Raw genomic sequence first — 22,624 nt, forward strand, 5'->3', positions numbered from 1 at the left:
ACTCCCTCCATTTCTAGAATTCAGTCATTGCAGTGTGTACCACCTACAATAGCAGTTTCCAACCTTTTTAGGCACAAGATCACTTCTTGAATTGAAGTGCAACCCAGGATCTACTTCTAAGAAGATCTAGAGTGAAGAGTTTGTTTTTCATGCTATTTAAATTTTATATTTTTTTCCATCTACTCGCCAAGTCTAATTGTGACAACTGTGAATGCACATTATCTGCCAAGACCTTGAAATCTGGGTTGTAGTTTGAGACTGCTAATAGTATACAATCTACCAAATGGTTATATGTGAGGTAGGTTCAATACTTGGACTTGATTATCTTCATTTGGGAGAACACTATCTCATGGGGGTATGTGGAACCAACATAAGTTTAAATTTTAAAAACACAATGACTGGTTGAAGGTCTACATCTTGGGTCTTCAAGAAGCACGGCAGTAACACTCCCGAGACTACGTAGACAATACCTTTCAAATCTGTGACCTCAACCACCTGGAAGGACAAGGGCAACATAACTGGGAGCATACATGGAGACACCACCATCTGTAAGTTTATCTCCAAGTCTCTCCTCATCCTGACTTGGAACCATATTAGAGCTACAGGGATAGGGTAGCAGTGTGTTTCTGGGTGAGCTGCTGATCGAAGGGTTGGTGTAGACTCTATGGACTGAGTGGCCTGCTTCCACACTGTAGAGATGCTATATTGCTGCTCCTTAATTGTCACTGGGTCATAGAGCATTATGCATGTACGTATACTGCATGACACGCAGCCTTTCAAGAAGACAGCTCACCAACAGCTTGTCAAGGGCATTTGGGAATGGAAAAACAATGCTGGACCAGCCAGCAACTCGCTCATCTCATTTAATTAATTTAAATAAACAATTAGTAGGGAGAGGTTGCTGCAATTTGATTCCTGGTACGAGGGCATAGGAACTACCTTTTGAGAATCAGCAAACATCCAACGAATAATGAGCTAACCAGCAAGGAACAGAACGGTAACCAGTTATTTCATTCATAGGATTTTTTGAAACGAGATTAGGATTTCATTTTATCAGAGACCCCAAGATGCTTTCTAATATGTTGAGCTTGACAGTGCACATTTTCTGCATGGGAGACATTCCTGTCATATCCTATCCATTTTACATGGTACATTTCTTGAGGGGCTTTGATCATGCCGAGTCTGGTCTGCGTTGGGGGTAGGGCTGATGAGAAGTATTTGACTGAAACAAAAGGAGACCGGTGAAGACTGAAAAAGCACCCGGGAGCAGTCTTTGACTTACTACTTACGACTACAGTCACACAAGCATGAGCCTGTTAAATGACTCGAGGTAAAGGTAAAGTCATTGCAGTGTTGTGATTTTACTTGGTCTCACCAACAAATAGTTTCAATGGCAAACCTAGCTTCATCTGATTTAATTATTGTAATCTTCTGTTAATGCTGAAGCAATTATATTCGTGGTTAATTCAAGTTTAAGACTATGCTCCAAGGATTATGAGAATTAAAGTGTAATAATCAAAGTGCTAAACAAATATCCCAGTTTTGAATGCTACCTTTAGTTCATATATTCTAGTTATCCTCATCTTTAAAATGAATAAAATCTTAACTTTGTTTTAATGCTTGGAATAACACCAACTCTTTGAAATAAAATTAGTATGAATTATAAATATGTGGAGCTGGAGGCACACAGGCCAGGCAGCATCAGTGGAGCAGGAAAGTTGAAGTTTCAGGTTGGGACCTTACTTCACATTGTGTTATCTCTGACTCCAGCACCTGCAATTCTTGCTATCTTTGAATTGTAAATGTTTTGTTTGGTTGTTAAACTAAACATAGTAAAACTTACACCTTGAGCAAGCATCTTCTATTGCTTGGTTATACTACAATAATTTATAAGTAGAAATATATCATGTTACCAAAAATGCAAGAAAAAATGAGACACATTGTCTCAAGGCTATACCCAGTATCATTTGATTGTTAGATTTGTAGAACTTTCGACCAGTTGGAATTGCTGGAAATCAGACTTGGACAAGTCAGACTGCTTAAAAATGCAAAGACACCTTTCACAGTGGAGGTGAGAAAATATGCAAATCACCCTCAGGATTGTGAAATGGGTCCCTACAATCCGGGTGCCCATCAAAACCCATCATGGTTTTAGTAATCCATTAACATTGCTGTATATTAATATAACAGCTGTCCTAGACAGACCCACTTCTTAGAAATTCACAGCATTCCAGGGAGGTTTTGAGAGCATTTTGGCATATAATTGAAGAGACTGTGCTGCCTCCATCTTCTCCTCTCAGAAAATATTCCCACAGAAATAATAACAGAATAAAAGTCATAGTGGCAAGAATTTTCAACACCTATAGTATTTGCTACTATTGATGCATCCAGAAAAGCAGCTAATGAGCTTCCAGGTATAACCTTACAACTCAAAGTCAACCAAAGGACTATATTGCCATTTATTCTCTCTCTCTTTCTTTTGTTTTGGACACTATTCCCATCAAACTTAGTACCTGTGTATGCTCTCGGTGACTGTATAAACGCTAAATGTTTGCTATTACTTTCCTCACATTTAACAGTGCATAAGTTTGCTTTTTCTTTAACTCAAGAAAAATGTGCTTATTGGTTCCTTTTTGGTCATGGCAAAGAAAATTTACCTCACTCAACTTGAAAAAAAGTTGCTGTAGCCTTGTGCAAAAAGAACTAAAATATTTGTCACCAATCAAGAAAGTTGAGCAGAAAGGAGCCAGTTCACCTCTTACCTGGTTGGAACATTGTGCATATGCTAAAGTAACATTAGCAAATGACGCATTGGCTACTTCATACTAAAGTATTTGCCACTCTTGAGCAGGCTGGTCCATTGTCTCTTGGGGGTGTTTGGTTTCAGATTGGTCCATTGTCGCTTTGGGTATATTGACTTTTGAATTGACCTTGCAAGGGAAAAGCTGATCAGGTATATCTGCAACTAATTACAGACTAAATGCAATGTTGAATAAGCAAAGTAGTGTAGCTGTTCTTGTCTGAAGCCCATGGTTCTCAGATTTCTTTCACAATTACAGCTGTTACTGCCTTTCTCTACTCGCTTGCTGATTCTTGATGGCACTTCCAGCCTGTATGTTGTTGAAATTGCTTAATATGTAATGCTGCCACTGACCGATCAGCTGCATCAAGAATCATTGGCTATTTCTTTCAGTTGCTATCAAGATCTGGCAGAGTCTGGAATTTCAGGTAAAGCACATGCCATACTGCAGAATGATGACCCAAAATGGTGCAGATTTCACAAGATTCACCCGAGCTCCTTCGTGTTGAAATACTCATCAACTCTTAGTTGCACCATCCCCAAGCTCTATGACTTGTGCACCCTTTACTAAACCAGACCATTCTCCCATCAATACAAATGGTACAGAGTTGTCTCCCTGTACGTTGTGGAATTTCTAAATCCCATTCCCAGTAATCTTGCACCCCAGAAACATGCACATTGGATTCTCATAGATATGCTGTCAATATAGTGTAGGAGGAGACCATTTGGCCTATGAAATCTATGCCAGCTGTTTGAAGCAATCCAGTCAGTTCCTCGCACTATCCTGTCACTTTGCAAGTTCATTTTCTTCAAATGCTCATTTAGCTTCTTTTTGAAGTTCTAATTCTTGACACCTTCCATCATCATAGCAAGTTATTTCCAGAATTCTGCTGTATGCTGATTCTGAGATCCTCCTTTAAGTGCCTCATGGTACCAGTATCTCCTTTCCAGTACTGTTAAATCCTGGAGCTCTAATATCAGCCAGAAAAACAGTTAATACAGAACTGTCCTTTTAGTTGAAATCGAGTAAGTTGAATATTTTTCTTCCCTAGGTCCTGTCATGCCACATTCCTTTCCTTGTGAGTTCAGTTGAAGACTTCAAGGACCACATTCCGAGGGAAACTGATATGAAGGTAAATTAAGCAAAACACTGCTGATGCTAGAACTCTGAAACAAACAGAGAAAGCTGGAGAAATTCTACAGGTCTGACAGTGAAGAGAGAAAGAGAGTTAACATTTTGAGTATGGTATGACATTTCAGAGCTGGAGAAATTCTGAAGAGTCCTACCTGGCCAAAATGTTAACTCTGTTTCACTTTCTGCAGACGCTGCCAAACTTGCAGTTTCTCCAGATATGAAAGGAATAGTTTGTAACCTTGCGTTTAATGACTCAAATGTTTATGCATGCATAACCTGTTTGGGGTCAATTGTTTTTGTGCTGATTATGTAGGACTGTAGTCTATAGAAAACCAATTACTATATTTGACGCATTTAATTTCTGTAAGATTTTAAGTCAGTTAATATGCTACATTTATCGACATAACTCTTACAAATGCTGTCTATTTAATTTAACAATTTAACATGGCTGATTTACTTAACCTGCATATCTTTGAACTGTAGGATCCACAGGAAACCCACACAGACACAGGGAGAATGTACAAACTCCACACAGACACCTCCTGTCTGTAAATGCTATGTCTTCTTACCATGATTCTTGAATGATGCTTTTTCATTTTGATATTTTTAATTGAATCCCTATTGTAAATAATTGCATTGGGGAAAAGCTGTTAAATGCAAGAAATTGACCTTAGCAAATGTTGTTGGCTGTTAGGGAGTAACTAAGCAAATAAGCAACTGAACTCCAATAATACTAGTCCAACTACTAATTAAATCATTCTTAAATGATTCAACTGTACTTGCCAAGCACTCTCTGGTTAACTAAATAAATATACCGTGAACATATCCAACTGGCAATGGGTAGGGATGTCAGCTTACTATGCATGTATTCCTGAAGCTGTCATCACGTGACCTCTCATGTTACTCAGCATGCGTACTTGTGGTGCATAGCCTTCCCAGCCTAACAGGAAAGAGAGCAGATTAGTACTTAATTGTTTGTTTCTTGAAAAATCAGATAGGCCTTGTACCACATCTGATCTTTTTTATCAGCAAAGTGTGCAAAGAATACTGTTTAATAACTTTCTTTCATTGCCGCTATAATTTGTATCCTGTGTTACCTATGTAAGCATACAATGGAGATTAATCTTTAATTCCTGATTACTCCAGTCCATCCTGGAGAATGGGCAACCATAACTTCAGTACAAGCATCTCAATCACACATAATTGTATTAACTAATTGCAACAAAATGGATATAGCCAAACATAGCAACAGTAAGACACCTACAAAGTAAGTAGATTGATTCTCAAATTTCCTACCACCACCTTTGCTCCATGTCCAACCATTTTACTGAAGCCACAATTGAGACTCCTATCAACAATTAAATGGGGATTTAGCTTGAATATGTTATGATTAAATATTGTTATTGTTATGTTTTGGATTGGATCGGATTAGATATGTATATTTTGTTTTTAAAGAGATTAAAAATATATATTTTGTTTAAATAGCTTCCTTACTAAGATATTTGGATTGTTTGTCTGTAAAAGTGGTTTCTTAAAATTCACAGGTTGCAATGAATGTGTATGAGCTTTCTTCAGCATCTGGTTTACCATGTGAAATTGACCCAGCATTGGTGGTAGCGCTGTCATCACAGAAGTCAGGTATGTGCTACAGGGCAAATCAATGCATCTTCGAAGAGGAGACTTCTCATGATTTCATTTAGGAGATCTACTTAATTTTTGGTGGTGGTGGTGAAGTGGGGGGTGGAATTCTAGTGCAGATTCAAAATGTTAGATAGGACATTTTGTACAATCCCTACAGTGTGGAAACAGGCTATTCAGCTGTTCAAGTCCACACTGACCCTCCAAAAGAACTTTCCACCCAGACTCACTACGCCAACCGTATTCCAGAAACCTTGCATTTTCCATGCTAATCCACCTAGTCTGCACATCACTGCACGCTGTGGACAATTTAACATGGCTGATTTACTTAACCTGCATATCTTTGAACTGTAGGATCCACAGGAAACCCACACAGACACAGGGAGAATGTACAAACTCCACACAGACAGTTGTCCAAGGGTGTAGTTGAATCGGATCATAATTCTATTGGTTTTAAAATATTCATGGAAAAGGATAGAACTGATCAACAAGTTAAAGTTCTAAATTGGATTGAGGCAAGGTTTGGTGGTATTAAGCAGGGCATTCAAAAGTTGACTGGAGGAGACTATTCGCAGGTAAAGGGGTGATTGGGAAGTGGGAGACCTTTAAAAATGAGATAATGAGAGTTCAGCAACAATATGTACCTGCTAGTGTGAAGGGCAAGGCTAGGAGGTGTAGGGAATGCTGGATGACCAGAAAAATTGAAGCTCTTGTCAGGATAAAGGAAGAGGCATATGTCAGGTATAGACAACTGGGATTGAGTGAATCCTTGGAATAGGGCCCCTTAAAAATCAAAGTAGCCATTAATGTGTAGAACTGTAGGAGATGGGTGAGATTGTAAATGAATGTTTCATGTCAGTATTTACTGTGGAGAAGGATATGGAGGCTAGGGTACTTGGAGAAATAAATAGTGATATCTTGTTTATAGAAGATGATGTGCTGGAGGTTATAAAACATATAAAGGTAGCTAAATCTCTGGGACCTGATCAGTTGTTTCCCAGAACTTTTTGGGAAGCTAGGGAAAAGATTGCTGAGGTTCTTGGTGAGATATTTGTAATCTCGATTGCCACGGGTGAGGTTCTGGAAGAATAGAGGTTGGCTAATGTGGTGCCATTATTTAAGAAAAGCTGTAAGGAAACACCAGGGAACTATAGACCAGTGAGCCTTGTGTCGATGGTGGGTAAGTTGTTGGTGGAGATTCTGAGGGACAGAATTTACATGCATTTGGGAAGACGAGGACTAATTAAGGATAGTCACCACGGCATGGTGCTTTGGCAGTTGTGTCTCACTAACTTGTTTGAGTTTTTTGAAGAAGTGACAAAGTAGATTAAAGGCAGAGCAGCAGACGTCTGTATGGACTTCAGCAAAGCATTTATTGAGGTTCCGCATGAGTAAACATTGAGCAAGTTTAGCCTATACCTATTGAACTTGGGAAGAACAAGAGGTGATCAAATTGAAACAAGTGAAATCCTGAGTGGACGTCACAGGCTGCAGAAAAAATGTCCCTTCTTGTGAGGAAATATACAAGTTTCAAATTGAGGTCTCCTATTGAAGATTGAGATAAACATTTCTTCACCTGAGCCATTGATTTGTGGATTTCTCTTCCCAGGAGTACAGTATGGCTTGGTCATTGAATATATTCACGACTGAGTTAGATAAATTTAGATTTGGCTAGAGTTATGTAGGGTAGACAGGAATGTAGAGTTGGCATTACAGTTAGATCAGCCACAATCTTATTGAGTCTTGGAACAGGTTTGATGGGCCAAGTGGGCTTCTCTTCCTCCTACTTCTTGGCAGAAGTAAATTATTTGATGCCAGTATCACTAAAACTTAGATTTGAGTTTCTGGCTTTGGAGATGTAGTATTAACTATAGGATTTTTAAAGCTTTACTGTTTAATAGAAAATGTTTGGTTGGCATGAAAAGACATTTCCTAAAATTAAGTGTGCCTAAATCTTTTTCCAAAACTATTTACAAGTGTCTCATAGTCAGTGTCATTAACACATTTCATTTAATTCTGCTTTAATTTGGTGTTGACTGCAAGGCTAAATGCCAAATAAAGGAGAGCAAATAGTTGATAAAAGAAGACTGTGTGTTGCATGTGCACGGATCTGAACAAATACTTCTGGAACTAACCTAAGTAGAAACTGTATGGAAATGGGACAAATTTCACAGAAAATTGTGCTTTTTAGCCACATATGAAGGAGAAAGAGATAGACAGACAGTATTTGCATCTGCTAGAACCATTCATTCTTGCACACACAATGTTAGTTATAATCAATTTGCTTTAGTTTTTTTAATATGTAAACACATTGGAAAATTATTTGTAAATTGAACACAAGTAACTAAGGAATTGGTTTCAATCAATGTTATCTATATGAGTTAATAGTTCATTAGTTTGCAAAGCTGCATACCTGTGAGAAACAAAAACACTGCATTTCAACTCATTTCCTTTTGTAGACTGGTGAGTCATTGTGTTGAGCCAGTCATTTTCTGTCCAGCTTTATTTCTACAAAATAAACCGCAAACAAACAGATATTTTCATGAGTGATTTTTTTCAAATTTGTTTCTGTAATACAAATTTTCTTCTTGGCTTATTGTGTTCATGTTCAGTGTCAACAGTGACAATTCTGCCAGTTACACTACCCAACTTCCTCGCCATTTCTTAAAAGAAAATTTTATTGTTCATGTTGACTCTTTGCAAATCACTTCACATCTGCATCTTCTGATTCCCAACCTTGCTGCCAGCAGAATAATTTATATGTACTGTGCATAACCTCTCATGGTTTTAAACATCTCTACCATGTCTCCCCTTATTGTTCTGTTCTTGACAGAGACAAAGCAGAGCTTCTCCAATCTGCCTGTGCAGCTGAAATTCCTCATCCCTGGAACCATTCTCTTCAATTCTCACTATATTCACTCTAAAGCATTGATGTACTTCATTTAGAGATAATGGGAACTGCAGATGCTTGAGAATCCAAGATAACAGAGTGTGGAGCTGGATAAACACAGCGGGCCAAGCAGCATCTCAGGAGCGCAAAAACTGACGTTTCAGGCCCGAAACGTCAGCTTTTGTGCTCCTGAGATGCTGCTTGGCCTGCTGTGTTCATCCAGCTCCACGCTTTGTTATTGACATACTTCATTTACATTGGAATTGCTTGCATTACTCCACATGAACAGAAGAAATAGGAACAGAAGATCATGACAACTCCTGCCTGCTCTACGATTTGAAACAATGATGACCAATCGTCAATTTTATTTCCACTTCCTCACTACCTCCCCATATCCTTCAATTTCCTCAGACATTAAAAATCAGCCTTTCTTAGTTCGAATATGTTCATTAAGAAATATCCACAGTCCTCTTTGGAAGATAATTCCAAGACTAGTAACCTTTAGAGTGAAGAAATTTCTCTCTATCTCCGACTTGAGACTGTACCCCAATTTCCAGCTTTCCCTCCACTTCCCTCTCCAAGCCGAAGCTAGCTGGCACATTCCAGTAAATCAGTTTCGTTCAATCTTTTCCAGTCAATTGGCATCAGTGAAAAATTGACTCAAGGTGAATTTTATGTACATTGAAACAGCAAGTAGAATGACCGGTTTCCATCACAACTTTCGAGACAAAATGCATATGAATGTGTGTCACATTTTCTTTGTTTCTCAGAATTTACTCAAATTATATTGTATATTTTAAAAAGTGAACTAAAATCTACAGAAGTGCAACATTAGCTGGTACAGTGGAAAGTGGTACTTCCCATAAGATATAGGAGCAGAATTAGGCCATTCATCCCAACAAGTCTGCGATCGTTCGATGATGGCTGATGTATTTCTCAATCCCATTCCTCTGCTTTCTCCCCATACCTCGACCCCCTTACTATTCAAGAACGTATCTATTTATGTCTTACGTATACTCAATGACTTGGAAACCACAGCCCTCTGAGGTAATGAGTTCCACAGATTAACCATCAGGATGAAGAAATTCCTCCTTATCTCAGTGGTAAAGCCTTATCCCTTCACTCTGAGGCTGTGCCCTCAGATTCTACTCTCTTATACTGGTGAAAACATCATCTCTACGTCCACTCTATCCAAGTCTCTCAGGATTCTGTAAGCTTCAGTCACATTCTCCATAATCTCCATTTTAAACTCCATTGAGTCCTCAACTGCTTCTCATGACAAGCCCTTCATCCCGAGGATCATTTTTGTAAACCTCCTCTGAACCACCTCCAAGGCTAGCATGGCTCTCCTTAGATACAGGGCCCGAAACTGCTCTCAGTATGCTAAATGCGGTTTGACCAGAGCCTTTCAGATAGCAAGAACTACACATGCTGTAGTCAGAGTCAATACAGTGTGCAGCTGGAGGAATGCAGCAGTTCACACCCTCAGAGGACCAAGAAAGTGGATATTTCGGGTTTGCACCTGTGTTTGTGACCAGAAATAAATGGGGGGTGTTTGGTCTGGGGGAAGGTAAGTGTAATGGTGATAGGTGGATATGGGTAGGGGGGCCTGAAGTTTGGTTTTTGGCAAGGATGGGGCAGATAGGTGTGAAAAAGGATGGACAGGTTGTGTCAAGTCAAGGAGGCAGGAATGAGAGGAAGCATTACGCATGGGATGAGGTTGGGGAGATTTCGAAATTGAAAGACTTATACAATCTCAGCAGTACACCTGTGCTGTAGTATTCTAGCCCTCTTGAAATGAATGCTCATGTTGCATTTGCCTTCCAAATGCCAACTGAACCTTAAGAGAACTCAGAACTAGGGCCCTCAAGTCCCAGTGTGTTTCAGGTTTCAGAGGCCTCTCCCTGTTTGGAAAAGAATCTGTGTCACTTCTTCCTACCAAAGTACATAAACTCTCACTTCCCTGCATTTTTTTTCATCTGCCACTTCATTGCCCACACTCCTAGCTTCTGAATCGTTCTGCAACCTCATCACTTCCCCAATACTATCTGCCACTCCATCTATCTTTGTATCTTCTGCAAACTTGTTATTTTATTTTAAATCTTGTTTAAGTCAGCCCAGGTTCGTGAGATTAAAACTTTTCCTTTTCTGTTTTTCTGCCCATAACTTGACAGAAACATGGCTGTCTATGCTCACAAAACGAAGAGAGAAAGAAATGGTGTACTAAAGGAAGTATTCTGAAAGAGTTGCATTCTGTGTGAGGTTGTTCGCCTAATAGGTGTTGTGAAATCATAAATCCGTTTACAAGCACAGACAAAATTCTTGCTTTTATTTTCATTTAGGGAGTATAGGAGTTTACTGTGCAACTGTTCTTGAAGTTGTTGATCTATAACTGTATGCTGCATAGAGAAATATTCATTCAATTCTGAAGCTCTTCACCATGATTCGCACTCTGGTTTCTGTCTTTTAGACAAGTTGGAAATTTTACCTGGGTATCAGTGTGTCTATAAATATTTACTTATGACCTCTGCAAGTTAGACTTAATTAAATTTTAAACAAACCTGTAACTTCCTGTTACAAGGACAGTGGGTGCATTTAATAAATAAGCAGTGGAGAAATTTTCCATTTGTCGGTCCGTAATTATTGACCTTTCCATAGCTGTCCCTGCAAAAAGGCTCAATAGTAGTGCAAAATTCAAAGTAAAATAATGTACCTTTGCTAACACAAGTTACCAGTTGAATTCTATCCTTTAGGGACTAGTTTCCCAAATATTTACCTCTTAAAATTTGGAGAAGAAGTTGTAATTCTTAATGGGTCTCAAGTCATATGTAAAGAAAGATGCAAGCTGTACTTAGCTTGCTAAAGTATATCTGTCTTTCACAAATTTTACACCAATACTTGCACATTAGTCTTAGTTTTCCTTCATTTTCCTTTTATTTCCAGGACTTTTTTTCAACAATGCTCTATGATATCGCTGTAGTCAGCTGGGCCGTGTTGACTACGTACTCGTCACCTGAACATTCGGGCAATGATTATACATACGTTGTGTTTGCTAAAAAATGTACATGTATAATAATAATGTTGGAAGTACTTAAGTGAGTTTGGCGGCATCTGAGAAGAGCAATGCAAATAATGTCTGAGATTGATGATCTTTCATCAGAATTAATAGATATTGCAGCACAAAACTTACTGGCATTGATGCATTTGAGTACTGCTCATGTGGTGTAAATAGCTTGGCAGGTTTATTTGGCATTTTTATTGGAACAGTTTCATAAAGAATGAGTACATGTGAATTTAAGTAATTGTTTTGTGCTTGTTACAAATTCTTGCTTTAATTAATGTTTTCTTTCAATCTTTACAGAGAACATTAGTCCAGAGGAGGAATATAAAATTGCCTGCCTCCTCATGGTATTTGTTGCTGTGTCGCTTCCAACTCTAGCCAGTAATGTTATGTCTCAGTATAGTCCTGCTATTGAAGGTAAATACTGATCCTCTAGAATGGTGTATTGAGGGCAAAGTGATGAATGCAAAAATTGTGGTTTTATTTGCTTTCTTTATAATATTGTGTGTCTGCTGTTATCATGTTATTCATATATTAGAAATGGATTTGGTGTTCAAAGTATTATAAAGATGAACCGCTTAAGTTTAGATTCATAAAAGCTTGAAGAACAGTGGATGCTGTAAATCAGAAATGGAAATAGAAGTTGCTGGAAAACCTCAGCAGGTTTGGCAGCATCTGTGAAGAGAAATCAGAGTTAACATTTTGGGTCCAGTGACCTTTCCTTAGAACCCTGTTCTGAGGAAGGGTCACCGGACCCAAAACGTTAATTCTGATTTCTCTTTGCAGCTGCTTCCAGACCTGCTGACTTTAGATTCATGTTGCATTATACAACCTTGCAAGTCAGATTTTCAACACTTCAGGGCTGAAGACAAGCAGGGGAAGCAGCTGAGTTACCAAAGACTGAAACTCTCCAATAAAAACCACAAGAACAGTGGATGCTGTAAATCCGGAACGAAAAAGAAATTGCTAGAAAAGCTCAGCAGGTCTGGCAGCATCTGTGGAGAGAAAATTTACTTTACTCAGAGAGTGGTAAGGGTGTGGAACGCCCTGCCTGCCAATGTAGTTAACTCAGCCACATTAGGGGCATTTAAACAGTCCGTGGATAAGCGGATGGATGATGATGGGATAGAGTAGGGAGAGGGGCTTAGATTAGTTCACAGGTCGGCACAACATCAAGGGCCGAAGGGCCTGTTCTGCGCTGTATTGTTCTATGTTCTGTGTTCTAAAATCAGAGTCAACATTTTGGGTCTGATGACCCTTCGTCAGAACTGAGAAACGCCCTGAGGAAAAGTCACTGGACCTGAAACGTTGACTCTGATTTTCTCTTCACAGACGCTGAAACTCTCCAGCTTGGAACCCGCCATCAACTGCCCATTAACTATTTTTGTTCATTGTCAAGCAAAAGCAGATTAAGTAGGACCAGTAGCTGGTCCACAAGATATTTTTGTCTCACCTAAGTTGTCCACACACACATATTTGTAATCAGTGTCTCATTACTTTGGGTATTATCAAACTGATGAAAGGGAGTTGTTCAAATGGTGGAGATGGTTTGTAGGTTATCCTCTAAGATACTTGGAAGATTTACATTGGGAAGTTTGCGCATTCAGACCTTGTGTGTATGAGTGAGAGAATATTTTTTAAAAAGTTGCTGACATCACTCCCTGCTCATGGTTCCACTTGGTACTTCAACAAAAGTAAGCATCTCTGACCCTGATTCTACTCTTATTCTGGACAATGGCTACCATCTTCAGGTGGGCTTGTGGGACAATCCTCAAGAATATCCATACACACCCAAAGTTGTAGCACTTGGTCAAAAATTCAGTGCGAGGATACCAAGTGCAAAGGATCAGTGTGTAGAAATGTAGGTTAAAATTAAGTGCAAGTTAATTGTCTGCATTGGATACCATATAGTTTTAATTCACAGTAAGATTACTATAAATTCATTTTGTTTTGTCATTCATGCTGTAAGTGTATGAATAAAAGAAATGTACAAATGTTTCCTACCAAAAATTTAAAAATGTCATGTGTTTAGTGTTTCTTCTTACCTCCCCATAGCTTATTAAAGCCTCTGTTTTATTATGCTCTAAGCTTTATTAATATACTGAACTAACTGTGCTGGGCTTTCCAAAGTGCAAATCTCCAAACAACTCTTCAGTTTTATCAATATACAACCTAGTTAGTGCCTATTAGGATAGTCAACCAGTATCTCAAAAGATCATAAGTACTGTCCTTCCCAACCTATATAATTGAGCTTTTACCATCTTGATAAATTGAGTGCCAGGTGAGCCTTATATATATATGTCAGAAGGAAAACAGAACTAGTGTTAAATATTTCGGGTTAATTTGTTCTGGCACTCTTGATATTTTCTTTCGCGTTCTTTTCTTCCAATACTTTCCTGCTACCATTACATTTAAGAAGGTAACTTATTCAGTTCATAAAATTGTACATTGCTTTATCTCACCACATACGACACAGAATTGTGCAGGTAAGTGACTATAGACAGCCTTTATTATGTCAGTATGTCTTACCATGGAATCAGGTCATATCCAGGTGTGGAATTAGTTGGGCTGTTTATTTGGAACAGTATCAGTATCTCACTAGCATCTGTGGAGATAAACCAGGTTAACATTTCGAGCTCAATGTGACTCTCGTTCAGAACTCTCTTTCTCCACAGACACTGCCAGACCTGGTGAGTTTCAGCAGCACTTTCTTTTTTCTTATATACGATTTCCAGCATCTGCAGTACTTTGCTTTTATTATCAACTTCTCATTGCTGCCCCAGCTGAAGAACATGTTCATGTTATTCACACAAATTCTAGACAGGTGTTAGAGCAGGTACTAAGGGGATGACTTTACACCTCTTTGGTTCATGGAGGGAAAATTTCTGTCAACTCATGATGGACTCCAATTTATGCTGTTTTATGACACCAACAAACTATCCATACATTCTCAGAAAGCATAGTTAAGGCACAGCTTCAGTATGTTAAAAATATCATCTTTAGTTCATGCCATTGAAGGCATTTGCCCATCTCTTCCCAAGGAGGATTTGCTAACTGTCCTAAACAGTTGAGGATACCATGTAGTGGGGGAGTCCAGTAAAGCAAGCGTGAAAAGTTGTCTACACCCTTTGCTGCATGAGTATGTTTGATTTCATGCTGATTTTTGCACACACTCACTTGGACATCAAATGGTTTATAAGACAATACTTAATCCCTAACAGTTTTATTTCAGTGCATAAACAAAGAAACATGGTTGGAAGTAGGATGTAAGAACAGGAGGAAGTTGTTAAGCCTATTGAACCTACTCCTCTATTCAGATCCCCTTATGATGAAGCCAACATAGCATGTGCCTTCCTTTGGATTGTTTCACCTGCATGCTAGCTTTTAATGGTCCATGAATAAGGATGCTTAAAAGCCTTTACAGACTAACATGTCCCAGCATTCTGTCTTCAATTTTTATACCAAAGCTTTTAACTTCACACTTGTTCACGTTATGGTCCATCTGTTACATTCTTGCTCATTCACTTAGCCTATCCAAGTCCTCTTGAGGTCTCCTTGCAGCATGCATTCTTGCATGTCATCAGCAAATTTGGAAATATTACAACTGGTACCTACATCTAAATCGTTTACTGAGATTGTGAACAGTTGTGATCCTTCCACTCATCTTTGCTGTGTTTGAGGCAGCTGAGTATTTAGGTCTTGAGCTAGTATGATAAAAATGTGCCATTTACATGAGCAGAAGGCAGTAGATCTACCCAAAACTGGGTATCAGTGCAGCATAGCCTAATATTTTCAGTGGGGTAAATTTCAGAACAGCAAAGGATAACATACAATGAAATGAGCGAGGCCGTCTTCAAGAAATGGAGTTTCTTTATATACCACATGAAAATCTGCAATCCAGTGCAGTCATTATTACACTGTGCCTTTATGTAGTAGGCTTCCAAAAGTTGATCATTTAATAGAGGGTGGTGATGTTGGTTTTATTTGCTGTCCATAAGAAAGCATTGTTCTTCTACTTTTTGCATATGGTTGACTGACTTATTTAAACCTATATAGAGCAAAATCCTGAAAAGATGAATAGTGACATGTAAAGATCCTGAGTGATGGGAAGCGGGACCATTTTGTGCTGTACAGCTGCTCTTCCAGAAAAACACAAAATTAACTTGTTAAAAATCCTATAAATATTGCAAGTGGTGCAGAATACATGATATACCATTAAAATGATCATTTTAAGAAACTGGAAATGGGAGAATTAAGACTGGGAAGAAAATCAGTCATCTGAAAAAGAGAAAGGCCAATGCTTCCAGTGTGATCTCACTATGTTTCAACTTTTCAGAATGTGTTTTTTCATCCACTTGGAGGATGAAGTGTCATTTATCTGGTATGGTTAACAGGGTTTTGAAATCCAACTAAACTAGTAAAAGAAGTTTTGAGCATTTTCTATTGCTGTTCTTGTAATTAATCTATTACCTTGTCATCTCAAATTTAGGACAGCTAAAAAGATTAACAGGAGTGGATGCTATGTACTTCACAGAAGGAATTCACTTAACCTGTTATGCTTATTGTTACTTCAAAAGAAATTTTCTTTTTAATTATGCAGGGCATTGCAACAATATTCATTGTTTGGCCAAAGCTATAAACCAAATTGCTGCTGCCTTGTTTACCATTCATAAAGGAAGCATCGAAGACCGTCTTAAAGAATTCCTTGCTGTAAGTAGAATTCCAGTTGTTATTTGTTTTAAGTTCAGATGACCACTTCAATTCAATACTATGTAACAATTCAAAGCTGAAAGGCAAGTAACAAGACTAGGTATATCAAAATGTACAGCAAAGTTCCCTTACCCAATTTCAGGTTATTATTATCACCTCGATTCCTGCCTGGCATAAATCAAACTTGCAGCGAGAAAAAAGTTAAATTGCATTTTCTATCCGTACTGTATCGTCATTCCAGTGCTTTAATTATTGTTCTCTCGGTAAGAAATCAAAATGTAAGGGAGATGCTGTCTTGTTATTATCCAGTTTTCTCTATTGGAACAGTGGTGATATTTTTGGAAGCCAAAAATGTTTTGTTTGGCAGCAACCTCCTTAACCCTTTGCTAGCCCCAGTTAATATTTTTTGGTATAGGCATATCAAAAGGTGCACAATGGTAATGGAGAAGTAATAAACTAATAACTTGCCACTATACAGTTTCTTATTTTCAAAGTTTATCACATAGGAGTTATAGTTTGATTCAGTAATCTTACTGTTATCCTAGAAGGTTACCAGTCCAAGATACATTTTATGACTAGAGCATATAGTCCAAAATGATAGTTCAGTACTGAACTGCAGTTCTGTGTTATGTATCAGATCCAGTCAGCTGAGATCTGCTGTTAAGGTGGATGTAATGGATCATAACTAACTTCAGGTTCCCCTGCCAACAATTATTCTCAACTAGCACAACCATTCTGCATTAATTATCAAGTGAAACACCTAATTTGTTGTTTATGAAATTTTGGTGTACAGTACGATTGCAGCTTTTACACAATAATAATAACACTTCAAAAATAACTTAAAAACAGAAGTTCCTGGAGAAATTCAATGAGTCTGGCAGCGTTTGTGTAGGGAAAACAGAGTTAATGTTTCGAGTCTAATGACTCTTCTTGGAGTTTTGAGGAAGGGTTACTGGATTCGAAACATTAACTTCTGTTTTCTCTCCATAGATGATGCCAGACCTGAATTTCTAAAACAATTTTTGTCTCAGTTTGCTTCAGCTATCTACCATCCACAGTTGTTTTATTTTACTTCAAAAATAATTCATTGGCACTTGTAAAAATGTGAAAGGTTATGACATGAGTACGAATCTTTCTTTGTGTCCTTTAACCCTTCATTAAATAATCTTTAACTTGCAAATTGAAAGTGTGACTGTTTTAAGTCAAAAAGCTCCAATTCATTGAGTTGTCTTACAAACCCAGGGACCTATAATGTATGTTGATCTTGCACTAAGGTTTTAAAAAATTCTGTTTATTGTGGGTGTGCTTCACTGTAATCCAGGAAGTGTAAGGTGCTGCCTTTTGAAGGAATGCTGACTGTCCAGCTGCAAAGGAAAGGTTAGCATCATTGGAAAAATGGGAGATGATGCAATTCATAGATTTATTTATAAACTTGAAGATTAATTATGGGAAATTCTCATTTCATTCTTTTCCTTTTGCTGTCCACTTGTTGCATTTTTAAAATGTCCCTTTTTGTATGACAACCAGAGATGCTGATTTTTGCTGTTATTGCATTCACTGATTTTCTTTTCCTCGTAATGAAAAAGGCTGCATTCAGCACACTTTGAAGTAAGGAGAAAATTTACATAAATGAAATTAGTGATTTGATGGCCCAGCTTCTTGGATGCTTCACTGGAGTTGTTGGCTGGAGCGATGTCAGCAGTGACTCCTGGCTAATGGGCAAGAGGAATGGTGCCGGGGTGAAATTTTTGGCTGCAGTAAACCTGGAGCATGAGCTGTAACTGCAGTGGTGTCAGAGCCCAGAGCGGGGGGGTGCTCCTGGCTATGCTGGGCCACGAGCTGTGACCTTGCAGAAGCCCTGGAGCTGTGTTTGGGACCTTAGCCAAGAAAAATGAACTCAAATAATATTTAAGTACTTTCTTTTAATTCTTTGGTACCTCGAAATGGTGCCTTATTGTGACGACAGAACACTTTTCACTGTATCTCCCTAGATACACGTGACATTAACTTTTTCATTCATTCATTTGAGTTTGCAAATTCTACAAATTGGGCAAGAAAATTAAAGAAATCACTGGCTAGTTAATATACTTGCACTATAAATTATTGAGTAACTTTCACATGTACCATACTGTAGTGATAACTAGTAAAGCTATACTGTTTTTACGTCCAATGCTACATTTTAAGGTGGTAGGGTCTTAGGAAGATTTGCAATCTGAGTGCAGTTCTTTTGATGGTTGTCTAGTTCATAATGTTGCCACGCCATTTTCCTAAGCCCATCTCCCAGAAGTCGGTTTGCAAGTTTGAGTTCCACTTGCATATTAGATATGTTTGAAATAATTTCCCAAAGTAATATGCTTTTCGTAACATCTCAACTGACTCCCATCTTTTCTGAAACAGTACATTTGAAATCAAGAAAGCTCAACAGTTGAGAGTGGCAGCAGTCTAAATCCTCCTTAAACATACTGCTGGGTTACATGTAAGGCCTTCTATCACGTTTGCTAAAAACTACTATTGCAAATAGGTTACACTATTAGCTCAGTTAAATAACAGTTGATTGAAGGAACTAGGTGGGACATCCTTCTGTGTGTTTGGGAGTTTCATGTACATTTGCTTATACTTGCTTTGAATTAGAAATTTTTAAAAAATTGTCTTCCTAAAATATTTCTTAGAATTATACATTATTATTTTGCTAAACATTATTTTGTTACTACTATTTTAACTTTATCTATTGTCTTGCTGACGCAGACGAAGGCCCTGAGATGTCATGTGCCAAAACAGAGGGTGATTATCATGCTGAAATAATTTCTATAAGAAAAATAATAATGAGCGTGAAGATTGCCCTTGATAGCAAATATTACATGAGATATAAGTAGGATGCATAGAGGGGAACTGAAGGATAGTTAATGTGGTCCACTTGAGATCTTAGTAATTTGTGATTTTGCTGTTAGAGAGTTGAGAGCTTTTTCTCTCCTGTCATGGAGTGGATCAAGTCATTATAAACACAAAATTGCTCCGCCAAGAAATGTTATGCTTGAATAAGGATTATGTTTAAATCAGGATTTCCATAAACTGCTGATAAAAATAGCCATTTTGCAAATATTTGAAAACTGTTAGCGCAGCCAATTTAACCATTCATTAAAAAACCACAAGGTAATGTTTTAAAATTTATGTACAGTGAATTCATTCAGTAATTCAGTCTAAACAACACTTTTTAACCTAAGTGATTAGATTCTAAATTGTGCTACTGTCTCTTCATAAAATTTAGCAGTTCTTTGACTATATGTAGTGTGGTATTAAAAACCTGGTTAATAGTGGCATTTTATGCTTGGACCAAGATTTATTTTTAAATGTTATGGTTGGATCAGTTTGTGTGTAATGGAGTGACTGTGAAGTAGTTTGGTATTTTGGAATTCTGTGTTGGATCAGATATGTGTTTATCTAGAGTCAATGTATCCTTCTATTCTCCTTTTCTACATTCTGTTGCCATTTACTTCTTCATGTTTCTACTCTTATTAGTAGGTGGGATAAAAATAAAATTTAAATTGCCTAGCTACCTCAAATTTATGTTTTTTTTAAAATAGTACAGAAATTGCTTTCATTGGTGTTTTCACTGTGTTCACACCAATTGTATAGCTCCAAAGCCTGTGGGAAAATGTAAAAGAATTCTTGCACTATGAAAATGTCTCAATGCAGTTTCTTTAATAAGTGCCAACAGAGTAGCCATCTTGTTCAGCATGCCGAGTAAGAGAAATATGTTCAGATTTTTTTTCCAACTTGATCTTCTAATTTGCTAAAACTAGCTCTTCACTCCAATTTTCTCAGAAACTTTTATTTGGCTGGTGCATTGTTCTCTATCGTAGACATAAGGAGCCAGTACAGATTTTTGCCACTGTTGTTCAGTACCCTCATTCTTTATTTTGCACATTGGTCACCCCTACAAGTGTTAAGCAGTCGATAAATGTTTTCCAGTGTTTCATATTTGCATTCAAACTTGCAAACCATATCATATTACAGGGGACTAATCACTTTTTTAAAACATTGTTTGTTTTGACTTGCACATACCGTCTTTAGTGAATTAAAATATTGAAGGTTGCTATTAGCACATTGTTAGCCATCATCTTGACTGATCTTTAAACTGGTGCAGGTTTTCCTTCACCCAGACATTAATGATAATCCTGCTAACTCAGCTTTGTTTTGCTGCATTATTTGCCTATTCAGGTGCTTCTGAAAACAATATGTTGGTTCTAATTCATTTAGGATATACTGAGTAATAATATGAATGCAAGCTTTTTACTTTTTTGCCCCTTCAGTTTTCCAGCCCCATTGATTATTGGCTAGCCATTGTCTCATCAGAATAAGAGGGGATAGTGCAAAAATACTGATGGTTTGGGACCGTTTTAGTGAATCATGTTGTGTACCTTTAATTAGTGATGACCTTCAATAAATAGGAGGGATGAACATGTTTTCATTAAGTATTTCTCACTGCCTGTCAAATCTGCTACTTAATGATCATTGCACTGGTGTTGCTTTCATTTTCAACAAGGTTATTCTCCTGTAGGATGTCATTATGTTTTCCTTCGACACTTTGTTTTAATAGAAGCTGTACCTGAATAGTCTAGTACCAAGCAAAGTTTTGGTCCTGGTGTTTCTTCAATGTGTTCACTAACTTCTGCTTTTGCCAATGGGTAAAATGCCCTAATGAATGAATGAACTGTATGTAAAAGAGGATACTGTTGATACCCCTTCATGGCTGTGCAAAATATGATTGTTCTTTCATAAGACTAGCATGTATTCATTCCATTATGTTTTGCAACTTGATGTTTGTTTTTCAGTGATGGGCACTAGATTTTGCCTCAAATATTTCACTTTCCAACCACTTTTTCTTTCTGATTGCAGTATATCTACCTAACAACTCTGCATCCATGCTTTCGACAGCAACAATTTAGACTTGCTTTATACTTTTTTTTATTTGAACAAATAACGAGAAAATCATTGCAAGCAAAACTAATTGCAGCTGTTTCATCACCACTATGCCAGTTGTGAAGCATAGAGTGCTGAATTTTACATTTAATATGTTGTAAATATTGAATTAGGTAGTACTGTTCACCATTGTTGTGTTAGAAAAGTGATGTTATGTCATTTAAACTTAATCTTTTGCATTCATAGTGCTTCATGTAGTTTGAAATCATTAGATGATCACCAAAATATTGTTTTCATTTAGTTGTGCACAAGATGTGGCCATTACTGCTAAGGCCAGCATTTATTTCCCATCTCTATTTGCCCTTGGACAAAGGTGCTGAGCTGTTTTCTTGACCTGCAGCATTCTGTCTCATGCAGGTGCACCAACAGTGTATTAGGAAGAGAGGTCCAGGATTTTGACCCAGAGACAATGAAGGAATGAAAATACGTTTCCAAACCTGGATTCTGAGTTATTGTGGCTTGGAGGTGATGGTATTCCCATGCATCTGATGCCCTTGTCCTGGTTGATAGAAGCTAGGGGATTTGGAAGGGGCTGCATAAGGAACCTTCGTGGCATCTGTGTGAATCAACTACTGTGTGTTGGTCCTGGAGGGTGTAAAGGTTCAAAATGTTGGGTGTGGTGTTGCTTTGTCCTGAGTGGTATCAGGTTTTTGAACTGCTTATGAAGCTGCACATGTCCATGTGATGGAAATGGATCAGCTAAGATTGTCCAAGTGCTCAGCATCTCTGAGATTCCCATCATTTCTATAAAAATGACAATATACGAATAGTCTTATAGTTATCTAGTTTCTCCCTTCCTCCCTATTTAAATATTTGAGGCAAAATCTAGTGCCCATCATTGAAAAACAAACATCAAGTTGTAAAACATAACGGAATGAGTACATGCAAATCTTATGAAAGAACAATCATATTTTTAAATAATGCTGTGACAATTATAACGTTCCATGCAAAGGCACAAATCCCAAATCTAGTGGTCTGGAAACCTGTGTCTAATGCATTTACAACTTCCACATTAATTTCTTAATGCCATGTGGGTAGAAGCCATTAACCCCTAGAATTTGAGAGTTTGAATGCTGTAGTTATTGCTGCCATTTTCACTTGGGCATTAAATCTTCTATGTTCCTCCAGTTTGAAAACAGATAAGATATTCACTTATCAAGCCTACCCATTTCCTTACTGTTTATTATAATTTCACCTGCTGTAATGGGCTCTAATTGTCCTTTTTATTGTGATTTTTTTTCTCTTAACATTCTTAAAAATTGTTTTAGTTTTGATGTCCCTTTTAAATTTTTTCCCCTTTTGCACCAATTAGTTTCTTTGCTTGTTTTTATAGCTCTCTGCTGGCTCTTTAGTTCTGTTTGTGAGAGCCTATTCTTTAAACTTGTCTTTTACTCATTTCTCTGTCATTGT

The 22,624-nt window shown here is 37.7% G+C and overlaps 1 protein-coding gene across 4 annotated transcripts in view; it reads left to right on the top strand.

Annotated features, from left to right (window-relative positions):
• Positions 1 to 22,624, top strand: part of nckap1 (NCK-associated protein 1) — a 197,991-nt gene that overhangs the window by 168,641 nt on the left and 6,726 nt on the right. For all 4 annotated transcript variants that reach the window (XM_048534158.2, XM_048534159.2, XM_048534160.2 and 1 more), the window contains 4 exons: positions 3,853 to 3,933; positions 5,480 to 5,573; positions 11,825 to 11,941; positions 16,125 to 16,234. In XM_048534158.2, the coding sequence (XP_048390115.1) occupies positions 3,853 to 3,933; positions 5,480 to 5,573; positions 11,825 to 11,941; positions 16,125 to 16,234 (402 nt within the window). The remainder of the gene's footprint in view (positions 1 to 3,852; positions 3,934 to 5,479; positions 5,574 to 11,824; positions 11,942 to 16,124; positions 16,235 to 22,624) is intronic.

The sequence above is a fragment of the Stegostoma tigrinum genome, chromosome 7 (assembly GCF_030684315.1).
Source record: "Stegostoma tigrinum isolate sSteTig4 chromosome 7, sSteTig4.hap1, whole genome shotgun sequence".
NCBI classification, from domain to species: domain Eukaryota; kingdom Metazoa; phylum Chordata; class Chondrichthyes; order Orectolobiformes; family Stegostomatidae; genus Stegostoma; species Stegostoma tigrinum.